This window comes from Pollachius pollachius, assembly GCF_949987615.1.
Source record: "Pollachius pollachius genome assembly, chromosome: 10".
NCBI lineage: Eukaryota > Metazoa > Chordata > Actinopteri > Gadiformes > Gadidae > Pollachius > Pollachius pollachius.
Window position 1 is genome coordinate 13,294,109 of NC_136943.1, and position 15,249 is coordinate 13,309,357.

General features: G+C 42.5%; 1 protein-coding gene across 2 annotated transcripts; it reads left to right on the forward strand.

Annotated features, from left to right (window-relative positions):
- Positions 1-221: 221 nt before the first annotated feature.
- LOC307081838 (ganglioside GM2 activator-like) lies at positions 222-7,849 on the forward strand. Of its 2 annotated transcripts, none has more exons than XM_079745186.1 (4): positions 222-395; positions 491-643; positions 4,432-4,614; positions 5,783-7,849. In XM_079745186.1, the coding sequence occupies exons 1-4, from the start codon at positions 228-230 to the stop codon at positions 5,936-5,938; spliced, it is 660 nt and encodes a 219-aa protein (XP_079601312.1). In that variant the 5' UTR covers positions 222-227; the 3' UTR covers positions 5,939-7,849. The 2 variants fall into 2 exon arrangements, with proteins under 2 accessions (XP_079601312.1, XP_079601313.1); XM_079745187.1 differs by having other exon boundaries at positions 222-389.
- The last annotated feature ends 7,400 nt before the right edge of the window (positions 7,850-15,249 follow it).

Genomic DNA, 15,249 nt, shown 5'->3' on the forward strand with positions numbered 1-15,249 from the left:
TAACTGGTATCCTTTCCCACTCACCAGCAAAAATACTTTTAGCCACTCTGAAAGCAAAATATAAAATAAATATATACTGCACGAATTTAATACAATTTCTGAGAAAGAATGCCTCTCCTCATGTTCGTTGCAAACGGAAGCAGCTTTGATAAAATAACGGCCGCGGGGCAGCGCTAAGGGCTGGAGGTGGAGCTTCAATGTAAACACGGAACTAATGTGGATACCTCATGCGAACGTCTGCAGTATTTCAGCCACTAATAGTTTCGTCGCTTACCGAGATCAGTTTAGCAAAGATGAAGAGCTGTGCACTTATTTTGGTAATGGCATGCCTTGCGCTTTCAACCCAGGTGAATTGTAAATCCTACAACAAATCAAGGCACTTGACTAAGGTGATGGTAAGGAAGAAACCGTGATACAGTCATATTGTGTACAAATGCTGTTCGTGTCTTTGTGTGTGCGTGTGTGACCATTGTACCGTCTGTTTGCGCAGCTGGTTGCCTTTGATTGGAAGAATTGCGGACAACCAGATGCTCCGGCGGTTTTGAAGCAGTTGGAGTTGTCGCCAGACCCCATCGCTGTCCCGGGTGACCTCACCGCCAGTGCTTCGGGCTCCACTTCTGTACCGCTGGCCTCTCCACTCTCCGTAAGTAAACTGGTCCGCTGCTTTTGCAATTCATGATTGGAGATTATTTAATTTGTTATTGTTGAAGGATGAATTGTCACGATGAAGAAAGTATAGTACGTTAGTAGAATAACTCACGAGAACAAAACAAAACGTTTAGCAGTCCCTTGGTTGTCTGCATTTTTGTGATTTAAATATTGCCACTTCGGTTATTAAATTGAATTCAATTATATTGTATTTGTATAGCCCTTAAGACACCCCCTGGCCCTAGCCCCCCAGAGAATCATCTACCTTAATTAGCAAGGAATTAATCAGGAGGGTTAGGAGTGCAATGGGTGCCATAAATTACATACATTCTAGCAAAACATTTCAAATCATTTAGTTAATGAAAGTAAAAATAAATGAATGATATAAATGGTGATGGGGTGCTTGCTAGTAACCTCAAGGGTAGTCCTGACATCTTGTCATAGTCACAGCAACATGCCAGGCATCAAGTCGCAGTCACTGCAAAATCCTAGGAGCATGAGCCGATGATTATCTACTCCATCTTCCCTGTGTTAAGCTGCAGGTAGTTCTTGGACAGCTACCTTTTAATGCAGTCGGACAGGATTCAACCTTGAGGATCTGAACGGTGTCATTTTGATTAAACAGGAATTTCAGTGTTGTCCGCATAGCTGTGGAAGCTGATTCCGTAGCTGCGGATATGCGTAGCATGTCGATTTCGAACCGCAATGAAGGACAGACCCTTGGGGGATGCCACAAGTTAGGATGCAATGTTTTGGTTTCAGATTCTTTGTAGAGAACAAATTGTTCTCTATGAGATAAGAAACCTGCGAAGGGCAGAACTGTTAATGCCATCATAGTGTTCAAGACGATGAAGAAGAAGCCTGTGGTCAATTGTGTCGAGGGCAGAACTGAGGTCGAGCAACACAAACACAGAGATTGCGTTGCTAGCTTGTATTGACTACTCTTGTCACAGCAGTTTCAGTTGAGTAGAAAGTCCTGAACTCAGATTGCAATGGTTCGAAAAGGTTGTTTTTTGTCAGGTGATCTATGGTTTGTTTTGCTACAATCCTTTCTTGTTCTTCAGAGAGGAAAGGAAGATTAGATATAGGCCGACAGTTGCTGGTTAATTCATGGGGCCTCTACGAATAGTCAAATCTCCTAACCTTTATGCCTCCTTTCCTTAACCTTTTTGAAAACATCATCGGGTCAAGGAGAGATGAAAAGGTGCTTCCTTTCGAACATAGGAAAAGACAGTACTGTTTAAAATGAATTAGACTCCACTTTTCCTAACCAAAGTCATTGCGCGACGGCTAGTATTGCTGACCTCTACAACTCTAGCGTGGAACTACAGTTTTCCAAAGTTGGGATTACACCAAGCGCTCTTTCGATCCATGCATTCCTGTCATATTGGTTTCAATTAGGTTGTCGCCAAAAATGAGAATCACTTAGGTCGGACTTGGCCAACGGGAATATTTTAGGCCACTTGAATCCCAATTCACATGTGAAAAAAAAGAGGCTAAATTTATGTAGATGTTGAAATTGCCCCCAGTAGTGTTTCTTAAATGTGAAGTCAGCATTTTATTTTCTTACAGTGTATATTGTGTGCTTAATAAGCAGCCATAAATTAATTAATTGATTCAAATAATATGTTTCTGGAATTGGTATCCATTGTTATCAATTGTATTTTCTTCTCTTCTCTTCTTCTGCTTTCCCGCGTCTCTCATCCGTCTTCGCGTAGAGTAGGTAAACTTTGTTGGTGGCATGTTGCTTTAAAGATTGCCACCCTAAAGGATTATGGGATACCACTATCTCCTTTCCTTTCGTAAAGGTTGCTCAGGAGTAACCTAAGCTAAAGGAGGGTTAAATGAAGCATCAAGGCTCCTTTCCTAAGCATTTTTAGAATTTGAACCACCTTTCCTTCAAGTACTTCCGGTTTGTCTCGTTATGAAAGGAAATTTCCTATGCAAAAAAGAGAATTCATAGAGGCCCATGGTCTAGCCAGGCTTCCTGAGTAGCTGTTTTATCACAGCAGTTTTGAAGCTAACAGGAACAGTTCCAGTAGACAGCGAACGGTTCATGATGGCGACTTTAGCAGTTCCCATCCTTGGAAAGTGTTATTTGAAAATCTTTGTAGGGAGAGGATCCAGCGTACTGGTTGTGGGTTCAGATGCCTGTATTACTTTTGTATGTTCATCCAGAGAGATTGTGGCGAACTCAAACTCAATTGCTTCAGGATGGACACGTGGTGCTTGCTTCTTCAGACGGTGAGGACAAGGAGTCTGGCAGGCATCAATTTCTTTATAATGCATGGTACTGCAGTATATGCTTCATTATGCAGAACAGAGAAACGTATCTGTTCCGTCTCCATCTTCAGAGCAGTGAGAAGGGCTTTTTTGCATTACATTTCAGTTGTGTAAAAAATCAACACCGTTACTACTGTGAGCCTCATGTGGAACTCGTGCCTTGTGTGTCTGTGTCTGTATGGGTGAACTTCTATCAAACACTCGAGGGTTACTTGAGTCATTGCAGGCTAAACTTGTGACAGAAGGGTCACATGGTTATATCCCTTGGCTGTTTGGAGCAATATGGTCACACAAGTACATGGATTATTTTGATTCTCTGTTGTTTTTCAGTAAAGGTCCACGCAATCCAGAAAGAATTTGTGTGGTTACAGAATTTGTCGATTAGTGTGTATATTTCAAACATTTGGTGAAAAATCCATAGCTTCGGTTTAGTCTCTTAATGACCATGTCCTTGGAATTTATTGTATATATTTAACATGTATAAATAAGAAAGAAAGAAAGAAAGAAAGAAAGAAAGAAAGAAAGAAAGAAAGAAAGAAAGAAAGAAAGAAAAAAAAAAAAAGTCTTCCTTCAATGTCTGTCACTGGGGATAGCAAAACTATGTTCTGTATGGGACAGTAACAAGACAGCTCTGCCAACATCGACATGTTGGTGGATGTGTGGACGGGATTGATGAATAAGTGAGCAATATTTTGCCTCGGGTCACGATAAAGACCTACCCCGATCAGAAATGATGTGTCGAAACAATCTGTGATGCACTGAGCAAACGCGACCGCTGGATCACTGCAAAACTGCATAGGACCTACGGAGATCAGTGAACAAGGCAAAAACACGGTAATGACCGTATTTTTGACATGATAGCAGAATTTGCGCAGGATAAGCATGTCATTTAGTCTGCCACTAAATGAAAAAGTTAGACTTGATCCCTGTAAAGGAGGACCAGAAATGTACTGTTCACGCAGACATACTGGTGGGAAAAAGGCACCTTTACAACGGAAGATGTCTGGAGAAATTCATGGTTTTCATGGTCCTGTGGCTAAGAAATTCAGCCACAGTGGCTGCTCACCCCATGAGTCTACATAACATTTAAAGCAGGCAGTGCAGGACCAGTGGCAGAAAAATCATTCAGGACTCCATTCGTGCACCGGCCTCTTCCCCTAGATGATGTTGGGGAAGAGAGAACTCCTGAAATTGCTAGGTCCTTCTGTCTCATTCTGCTGCATCCGGCTGTCTTATCTATTCTGTCCCATCATTTTGATATGATTGGATAAGAAAGAAATACACACACGCGCACACACACACACACACACACACACACACACACACACACACACACACACACACACACACACACACACACACACACACACACACACACACACACACACACACACACAGACACACACAACTTCACCCACGTTCTCTTTTACCATCTCGCTCTCCTTCCCTCTCTCTTCGCTGTTCCTTCTCCTGCATCATCTCCCTCTCCTTCTCTTGCAGGTGAACATGACCTTGGAGAGGGAGGTAGCGGGATTCTGGGTGAAGATCCCATGTTTGGACGAGTTGGGCAGCTGCCACTACCCAGACGCCTGTTCCCTCCTGGACCAGCTCATCCCCCCGGGCCAGGACTGTCCCGAGCCGCTCCACACCTACGGCCTGCCCTGCCACTGCCCCTTCAAAGCAGTGAGTTTGTGTCGCTAGTGCACACCGATCGCATGTAGGCCTCATAATGGTAAATGGACTGCATTTATATATCGCTTTTTGTAACCAGATTTTACCAATTCAACATTTACCAATTCATGAATACATTCACGTACCGACGGCGGCGTCAGCCATGCAAGGTGGTGGAGTATTTATTTGAACACAGTGAAAACAGGCCTACTGGTGTAGTACTGTTGTACTGAACTGAAATTTGTTCATGTGTTATTAACCAGTAGTAATCCCCTATAAGCATTGGAAAGCTGTTTTTCATTGGTGTTTATCTACATTGTTGATGTATATCCTGAGTTTTGGCATGCAGTTTTTCAGCTCATATCCATTTAATTGGGATCAAATGACATGGCCTTTTTTAGGTAATGAAGTCTAACAATACATTATTCTCTTTAGTCTTGGTATCAAACATTAAAGGTAATGAACCAGAATTTGAATTTCGATCTTGTTTTACATGAAGTGGGTCTCCCTGCCGATGTGGAAGAAGGCCTCATTGCATGTGGAAATGTTTGTTGGAACTGAAACCCCTTGTCTCTTAACAAGTTTTCAGTTGTCATGAGACTTGGCTGGTCGATGAGAATCGCAGAACTGAAAGCGTTGAACTCAGCAGAGTGAAATCAGAGATAAAGACACATCATTCAGTTCAAAAATGGCCATTTTAGAATGTAAATCAGGTATGCCTCATTGAAGCCTTCAATCAATATTTGAGTAGCTATTAAAAAAAAATCTGCAAGACCAGGTTTGAAAAAGCTGGACAGAGGGCAGAATAGCTACAACTGGAATCTGAACAATTAATAGATAGATAATATTGGTTTATATACTTGTATAATTTATCATTTATACATGTGATAGTTCCATCAGAGATGGAAATAATGTTAAGAATTATGAGATTTCCTGTTAGATGAAATTCTACAGAAGATTTATAGTGTTGTTTTGAGATACACTTTATTAATGCATAGATGTGAAACTGAAAACTACCCCATGCCTAAAGGACACGTGTTCAACAAGCTTGAGAGAGACCCAGGCAAACACATCTTGAAGCAGAAACAAGAGACAGTTCTAGCACTGTTTTTAAAGTATCTTTATGGACTCCATTCAGACCTGTAATAATGAATCGGTTTCTCCCCACACCGTCCCCTAGGGTACCTACTCCCTCCCAGAGTCTGACTTCTACCTGCCAGACACGGACCTACCGTTCTGGCTGACCAACGGCAACTACCGAGCTCAGGGCGTCCTGGGGTCCCAGGACAAGGAGCTGGGCTGCCTGAAGGTGGCGCTGTCGCTGCACTCCGGGTAGGAAGAAGGCTGTCCCCAGGACGGTCCTCCTGGGGGGGATTTGGTTTACTCAGCACATTTTGACTATTTCAATACTGGAACCAATTTATGTTGATGTTTTGTTTTGTTCTGTTTTTACTGATTGATTTTTCTATTTGTAAAAAAATTGAAAAGGAGAATGCAGGATGTGCACAGGGATACGGGGGACAGTGAGGTTACACATTGATTAGTGTAAACTGACTCATTAATAAACAAAGTTAAGAGTTTAATAATAATGTTAGAAATACTGTTTTTAGCTGTAGCTCATTGACACCAAAACGTCTCTTTGGATGCATGAGTTGCACACTCTTTTGGTTAGATTGGGAATGAGATAACTCAACTTTGGTGCGAAAATGGTTTATGCTGCATTTGATGTTGAACCCAAAATAGACTTGAACAGGTCTTTATATTAGCTTTTTTAGCAGGGGCGTAAGCTGCTTAGCTCAGGCAGAGGGAAAAACTAAAGCTGCTCAGATTTAAAAAGTAATATACAGGTTACATTCTCCATTAACATTAAAGCTTAAGGCTGTCTGAGCTTGTATATTATACTTTAAGTTGATCCCTAGCCTACTATAACATCACACTTTTTATAAGGGCAAAGCTGTGTTTTTATTGGAACAGTTTCCCACCCACATTGTAGCCTATACCCATACCAGTTAAAAGCCAGGTTGCTTATACTCCAGATGGTGTTTATTTTTGTGTAAGATGCTTTCATCTTAAGAACGAGAATAATTGGTGCATCACAAATATACATTAGCACTGATACACACCTCATCAAAGCTCCATAGTGCCTTGCTCCAGAGCACCTTATCAGTATTAGTGCTGGAATAGTGGCTAGGGCTGTATACAGTCTGATCTTTTCTATGCTTCATTGTGCATTACTACCATCTGTTGGGCAATGATTGAACTGTTTGCTTGGATTTATGGTATTATAGAAGTTGTATCTAACTGTTCGGTTGCCCCACTTTAAAAGGTGTTAATAACATTAATTACATTTACCATTGTAGGGGATGAAAGGAGCAGGTCAAGTAAACATTCTTGTTTCTTTAAAAGTATCAAAAATGGTTGCCATGGTCCTATTGATATACACTGGATGGATATGGTTGATGGGGAGTTGTTAGTATACAACCAAAACACTTGTAGGAACTTTTATATATTTAGCCTGTAATCATCTTTGGATAAAAAGTTAAATATCTAGTTTGGTTTTTTTTATTTTTGAAGATTTAAGCCCACACACACAGATCTAAATAATTAATCCCTATTCTCTCTAAAATCCCTCTTTTTAAACTTGAACTGATATTCTGATGCTTTGGTTGTTGGTGGAAGTAGACCTTGATCAGTTGTGTACCAATATCAATTATTCTGCATGTATCTATAGATCTGCATGTAACTATAGATACATGCTTGGAATTGAGAAGAACTGATAATGAATGTAATGAAATTATGTGATGAAATGAATTGGGTTTTTTAATTTCTCTGTAAATGCCTTGATTTTATATTTGAGATCTCTGGAAAGCCTGCTCTGTGCCAGTGTAGATGATGTGTTCATTTATTCAAAACATTTCTCTTTCTTCCATTGTTAATGAAATAAAAAATTTTTTTTTAAATATGTTTATTAACAATAAACATGTCTAATTTTTGTAGCTTTCAATATGTTTGTGAATTTGTCTGTGCTGACACTTGATGAGGGTGATTAAGGCCTTTAAATATATAATTAGCTTGTGTTATTGTTTCACCAAATACTTCACTAACTACACATTTAGTATTTTATCTGTTACTGCTATAACTATTTTTAGTTTGCCTAGAAATGTGTCATTGTGACATAGGTAATCTTATTCCGATGCTGTTAAGCTATATGACCACTAGGAGCAGTCATTCTACAACATTAGCAATAGATGGACTACCTTGAACGATATTCAGTGTGTGTGTGTGTGTGCTTTTTTGTAGTACCACATATATTCGCCTGCTGTTCACTGCTATATGCTTATGATTAGTAAATTATCCAAACTGAAGTACATTGATTTTTCTCTCTCTCTCTCTGTGTGTGTGTGTGTGTGTGTGTGTGTGTGTGTGTGTGTGTGTGCGCGCATTCTGGTCATTCCTGATTTACCAGGGTGTGATTCCAGGTTCAGAACTCCAGATGTGCTTAAATTCCTCCTGCCCCTGTGTACATGCTTGATTTATGGTTTGTGTATATATAGAAATATATATATTTATAGTCTTGAAGCAGATGTTTATAACACAGGTAGGTTTTTATTCTGTCGACACTTCATGTAAGCATACAAGTTTAGCTTTTTTTTTACTCAACACTGCATGCAAACCGGCAAAAATTACACACTTGAAGAAAATTATCTCAAACTCCATTTCGCTCTGTATCTGTTATTATTTAGCAGACTTAATTATCCAGAGAGTCTCCAAGTGAATGATGTCACTACTATCTACATGAGGTATTGGTTTGGCAAGGACGCATGCAGTTTAAGCTGCAGGCACTGGGGGATTGAAACCAGTACCTTTCGGCCTATCCTCTCTATCCTGGCTTTGATTTATTTTATGATTTATATGGGCCCTATAGGGCTTTTACCAGAATGCATCATAGGAATTGTGGTTGGTGACACGCCACCCTATTTAGAGGACTCAGGAGGGTTGTAGTAATGTAGAATCCTAAATCAATGAATATTACTTAACGTAGTCTATTGAATAATTTTAAATATGTGTCTTCACATAATATCAATTATTTCCGAATTAATTACTACGCAATCACCAAAACCTAAAATGCTATGCTTTCAGTCGAAATGTACAAGCCCTAGATTATTTATTTATGGATGGTCAATGTCGTTTGTAATGTCACTAAAGGGTAGATTTGGAAATGGGTTAATCAACATCACACCTTATGGTAAAATAGGAGCCCTTTCAAACAGATAAGCTTTGTGAAACACTGGTGCATGCTCTGAAACACTGGTGCATGCTCTGTCTGCAGAGCGAGAACAGTTTACAAAACAGCCAGCCAACTGCCCTTTCAGCCCTCTAATTCTTAGGTTAATCTTCTGCACAATAGAGCGGGGCTATTTCTGGAGCAGCCTGTGTTTACAGGAGGCACTAACATCCAGCACCTTACTTTCTCTCTCTCCCACTCACACAGACACACACACACACACACACACACACACACATCCACACACACACACACACACACACACACACACACACACACACACACAAACAGATTATCGGTCACTGTCAACTCAACACACACACACGCGCACACTGACACACACAAATTCTTGCTCTCAACTTAAACACAGACGTACACAGACACACACACGCACACACACATACTGAAATGGACATCGCCCAAACAGCTAGACGCACAATTTCACACAGCCACTCTACTCAGTTTCCTTCTTCTCTCTCTCTCTCTCTCTCACTCTTTCTCTCTCTCTCTCTGTCACACACACACACATCTCTCCATGCCTCAAACGATGTAAAGGCAGCAGCATGATGGAATCTGAAACACTACGTTTTGTAAAGTCAACTATTTATAACTGCGGCCCCCCCCCCCCCGCCCACTTCATAACTCAGACAGTGAGAGATGCAACACCAGTTGTTGTTAGCAACGCAGAGAGAAAAAAAGTTGAAAACTTTCCACAAGACGGCAGCTGCCAAGTTCTCTGTTACCCATCAGCCCCACCAACTACAACCTGCTGTTACCCATCAGCCCCACCAACTACAACCTGCTGTTACCCATCAGCCCCACCAACTACAACCTGCTGTTACCCATCAGCCCCACCAACTACAACCTGCTGTTACCCATCAGCCCCACCAACAATAACCTGCTGTTACCCATCAGCCCCACCAACTACAACCTGCTGTTACCCATCAGCCCCACCAACTACAACCTGCTGTTACCCATCAGCCCCACCAACTACAACCTGCTGTTACCCATCAGCCCCACCAACTACAACCTGCTGTTACCCATCAGCCCCACCAACTACAACCTGCTGTTACCCATCAGCCCCACCAACTACAACCTGCTGTTACCCATCAGCCCCACCAACAATAACCTGCTGTTACCCATCAGCCCCACCAACAATAACCTGCTGTTACCCATCAGCCCCACCAACTACAACCTGCTGTTACCCATCAGCCCCACCAACTACAACCTGCTGTTACCCATCAGCTCCACCAACAATAACCTGCTGTTACCCATCAGCCCCACCAACAATAACCTGCTGTTACCCATCAGCCCCACCAACTACAACCTGCTGTTACCCATCAGCCCCACCAACTACAACCTGCTGTTGTTGATGGTGATGATGATGATGATGATGATGATGATGATGATGATGATGATGATGATGATGATGACGACGGACTGCGGGTCAAAGGAAACAGGAAAGGATAAGTTCTCATGCCCTCTAAATGTGTTGTTCACTGTGGTATGAAGTAAACATTGGAGCGATAATTATACGGGACAAGTAAAAACAAATCACAGAGCAGGCATATTATTGCCAATCCACAGTGCCAGTACCGGACGTATGTACTGTAGTCCCACAGTTATACCACTGTTATACTGCAGTATACAGTATAATAACAGGGTGTACTTATTACTCATACCTTCAGACCCCCACTGCTGTCACATTCACTTCAGATCTATTTTGAGTCATGTTGCATTGATAATATTTATCTCTCTCAGGTCTCTCTCTGTTGACCTTTATATCACATGCATGTGGTGTATGATTTTGTGTCTGATATATTTCATATTATATCCATATTGCATTACTTTATTCTTGATGTTGTATATATGTATTCTGTAGGGTATGATCGTTTGGATGAAGGTTTTCAATATAGGCATTTTCTGAACTGTGTGTTTTTCTGCAGGGTCAGAGGTCATGCTACTGTGGTTCTTAGTCTCAGAAAGATCCAGGAAACACTTGTCTTCTGGCAGATTAACACTTTCTGAGAGTTTAACTGAGCGGCAATGCTGCCGGGAGTTTGTCTGTGATCAGATTAGGTTCTCTGTAATCCGATTAGATGGTTTAAGCAGTGCAGAGAGAAGTGGTGGACTGGCTCAGTGTCTGTGTTTGTTGTTGTTGATGCTTTTCAGGTCTTTGCTTATTTCTTTCTTTCTTATATTGTTATCGTTTATTATTTTGTTTGTTTTATTGATGTAATTTGTATTCCTTTTGTTTATGTCTGTCTGACAGTCTGTCTATGTGACAGTATTTTTTTTCTTCTTCCTGTCTATCTTTCTTTCTTAGACTCATGTATTACATGTGTGTTCTTCATGAATTTGAGCGTGTGTCTGTGTGTGTGTTCCTGTGTGTGTGTGCGTGTGTGTGTGTGTGGTCGCATGTTTTTGCTCACGTGTATGTTTAACAGGCTTTGTGCTGCTGCATCCCAGCGAGGGCGTTTAGAGCTCAAAAGAGTGCAGCTCTATGGGGGCGTTTAGAGCTCTAAAGAGTGCAGCTCTATGGGGGCGTTTAGAGCTCTAAAGAGTGCAGCTCTATGAGGGCGTTTAGAGCTCTAAAGAGTGCAGCTCTATGAGGGCGTTTAGAGCTCTAAAGAGTGCAGCTCTATGAGGGCGTTTAGAGCTCTAGAGTGCAGCTCTATGAGGGCGTTTAGAGCTCTAAAGAGTGCAGCTCTATGGGGGCGTTTAGAGCTCTAAAGAGTGCAGCTCTATGAGGGCGTTTAGAGCTCTAAAGAGTGCAGCTCTATGGGGGCGTTTAGAGCTCTAAAGAGTGCAGCTCTATGAGGGCGTTTAGAGCTCTAGAGTGCAGCTCTATGAGGGCGTTTAGAGCTCTAGAGTGCAGCTCTATGAGGGCGTTTAGAGCTCTAGAGTGCAGCTCTATGGGGGCGTTTAGAGCTCTAAAGAGTGCAGCTCTATGGGGGCGTTTAGAGCTCTAGAGTGCAGCTCTATGGGGGCGTTTAGAGCTCATAAGAGTGCAGCTCTATGAGGGCGTTTAGAGCTCTAGAGTGCAGCTCTATGAGGGCGTTTAGAGCTCTAGAGTGCAGCTCTATGGGGGCGTTTAGAGCTCTAAAGAGTGCAGCTCTATGAGGGCGTTTAGAGCTCTAGAGTGCAGCTCTATGGGGGCGTTTAGAGCTCATAAGAGTGCATCTCTACTCAGGCAGTTAGAACCTTCCTGCCTACCTCGTAGCCAGGTAGAGGTAGCCAGAAAGGCCTGTGGTCAGCAAAGCCAGTGCCCGCTGCTTTAAGCTCCTTAAACACCAGAGTGTACCACAGACAGTCCTGGGCAGTCTGAGAGAGGAGCAGGGAGCACATGATATGGCTGGTGCTTACCGAGTCCTCCACTTCCCCCGGGAGGGTTATAGGGTTGAACCCGGGGCAGGGATACTGCAGACTAAATCTGTAAGCCCCGTCTGGGGGCTGATATCAGACACAACACTATGGTCCTCTAGTACTATCTTATCTCTTATCTCTTACTGGCCTTATCACCTTAACCATTTTCCATCAAAACAAATATAAATGCGCCTGCCTACACACACATGCACATATGTACAGTGGGGCAAAAAAGTATTTAGTCAGCCTCCAATTGTGCAAGTTCTCCCACTTAAAAAGATGAGAGAGGCCTGTAATTTTCATCATAGGTATACCTCAGCTATGAGACACAAAATGAAAAAAAAAAATGTAGAAAATCACATTGTCTGATTTTTAAAGAATTTATTTGCAAATTATGGTGGAAAATAAGTATTTGGTCAATAACCAAAGGTCATCTCAATACTTTGTTACAGGCCCTTTGTTGGCAATGACAGAGGTCAAACGTTTTCTGTAAGTCTTTACAAGGTTTTCACACACTGCTGCCGGTATTTTGGCCCATTCCTCCATGCAGATCTCCTCTAGAGCAGTGATGTTTTTGGGCCACACAGACTTTCAACTCCCTCCAAAGATTTTCTATGGGGTTGAGATCTGGAGACTGGCTAGGCCACTCCAGGACCTTGAAATGCTTCTTACGAAGCCACTCCTTCGTTGCCCGGGCGGTGTGTTTGGGGTCATTGTCATGCTGAAAGACCCAGCCACGTTTCATCTTCAGTGCCCTTGCTGATGGAAGGAGGTTTTCACTCAAAATCTCACGATACATGGCCCCATTCATTCTTTCCGTCATACGGATCAGACGTCCTGGTCCCTTGGCAGAAAAACAGCCCCAAAGCATGATGTTTCCACCCCCATGCTTCACTGTAGGTATGGTGTTCTTTGGATGCAACTCAGCATTCTTTCTCCTCCAAACACGACGAGTTGAGTTTTTACCAAAAAGTTATATTTTGGTTTCATCTGACCATATGACATTCTCCCAATCCTCTTCTGGATCATCCAAATGCTCTCTAGCAAACTTCAAACGGGCCCGGACATACACTGGCTTTAGCAGGGGGACACGTCTGGCACTGCAGGATTTGAGTCCCTGGCGGCGTAGTGTGTTAGTGATGGTAGCCTTTGTTACTTTGGTCCCAGCTCTCTGGAGGTCATTCACTAGGTCCCCCCGTGTGGTTCTGGGATTTTTGTTCACCTTTCTTGTGATCATTTTGACCCCACAGGGTGAGATCTTGCGTGGAGCCCCAGATCGAGGGAGATTATCAGTGGTCTTGTATGTATTCCATTTCCTAATAATTGCTCCCACAGTTGATTTCTTCACACCAAGCTGCTTACCTATTGCAGATTCAGACTTGCCAGCCTGGTGCAGGTCTACAATTGTGTTTCTGGTGTCCTTTGACAGCTCTTTGGTCTTGGTCATAGTGGAGTTTGGAGTGTGACTGTTTGAGGTTGTGGACAGGTGTCTTTTATACTGATAAGGAGTTCAAACAGGTGCCATTAATACAGGTAACAAGTGGAGGACAGAGGAGCCTCTTAAAGAAGAAGTTACAGGTCTGTGACAGCCAGAAATCTTGCTGGTATGTAGGTGACCAAATACTTATTTTCAACCATAATTTGCAAATAAATTCTTAAAAAATCAGACAATGTGATTTTCTGGATTTTTTTTTTTCATTTTGTCTCTCATAGCTGAGGTTTACCAATGATGAAAATTACAGGCCTCTCTCGTTTTTTTAAGTGGGAGAACTTGCACAATTGGTGGCTGACTAAATACTTTTTTGCCCCACTGTATGCACAAACAAAGACTCTACCTTTCACACACAAACCTCATGCTTGCTTCACAATGTCCCTCTCTGCATCTCTTTTACCTCATCTCTTTCTCTCTGTGTACCTCTCTCTCTCGCGCGGGCGCGCTCTCTCCGGCAGCCGAACTGTCAGTTTTATTTGACTACTGTGTGGTGGGAGGCGGTTGACGACAGGGAGTGTGCCCCACACAAACACAGACTCCCATGCACCTGTGGCCTACTGCGCCATGATGTCACCTGGTAAAAATGTGATGTTATCTGCACTTATATGTTTTTCTGTTCTAGGGCAGGGTACCTGTTCTCCAACTCTGACGGACACACTTTGGGGGATTGGTGTAGTGGGTAAGACATAAGGGGAGAAGGAGGTGGAGGTGTCTAACAGGTCCAGTGTACCTCACACTGAGGTACAGGGCTGACTACAGGTGAAAACACCTGTGACTGAGTGACTGGGGACCCAAGGAACGCTTGTGCTGATAAATGAAAACTAGATCCTGCGCTGCATATAGGTCTTGATTAAATAAATACAAAAACAACGTCAAATATTTAGAGAAAGTACTTTTTTTTGTTGTTTTTAGGTGGAAACTTATAAAGGCATTTGATTATCTTAGAACAAATATTAAATGAACAATAAGAGTTCTGCAATAGAAAGTATTAAACAAAAAGGAAAGGTTGTTTATTGGTCTTGTCCTTGTCTAGTCTTGACTTTTCTGGGACCTGTTCCTGGGTGGTTAACAGAACCAGGCACAAAAGGAGAGATGCGGTCCTTTACCGCAGCACACTGCTGTGCTCCGCTTGTCTCCACACAGTGCTGAGGTGAACACAAACAGCCTGCTGTGAGCCCTTCAGAGGTCTTTCCTCCATCAAGAGGAACCGGAGGTGGAACTGCCATAATCTTAAACGGTAACAAATGGAAAATCTACATAATCATCAAGAGAAACATTACAATGCCCCCAGGTGTTGACAGTATTACCCAGACCCTATTAGTGATAATTCCACCCCTCAACCTGATTAGTTATTCTTTAAACAAGAGAAATATTTGGGCTTCTGTGGCGCCGGGCTAAGATGTCTCTTCTCCTGCTGGTGTGGAGGTATGTGGAGTATGCAGGAGGACAGGCGGCTCTCATGGGGCAGGGCCCCAGTCTGCTCTGCTGGGAGAATGTGCACACT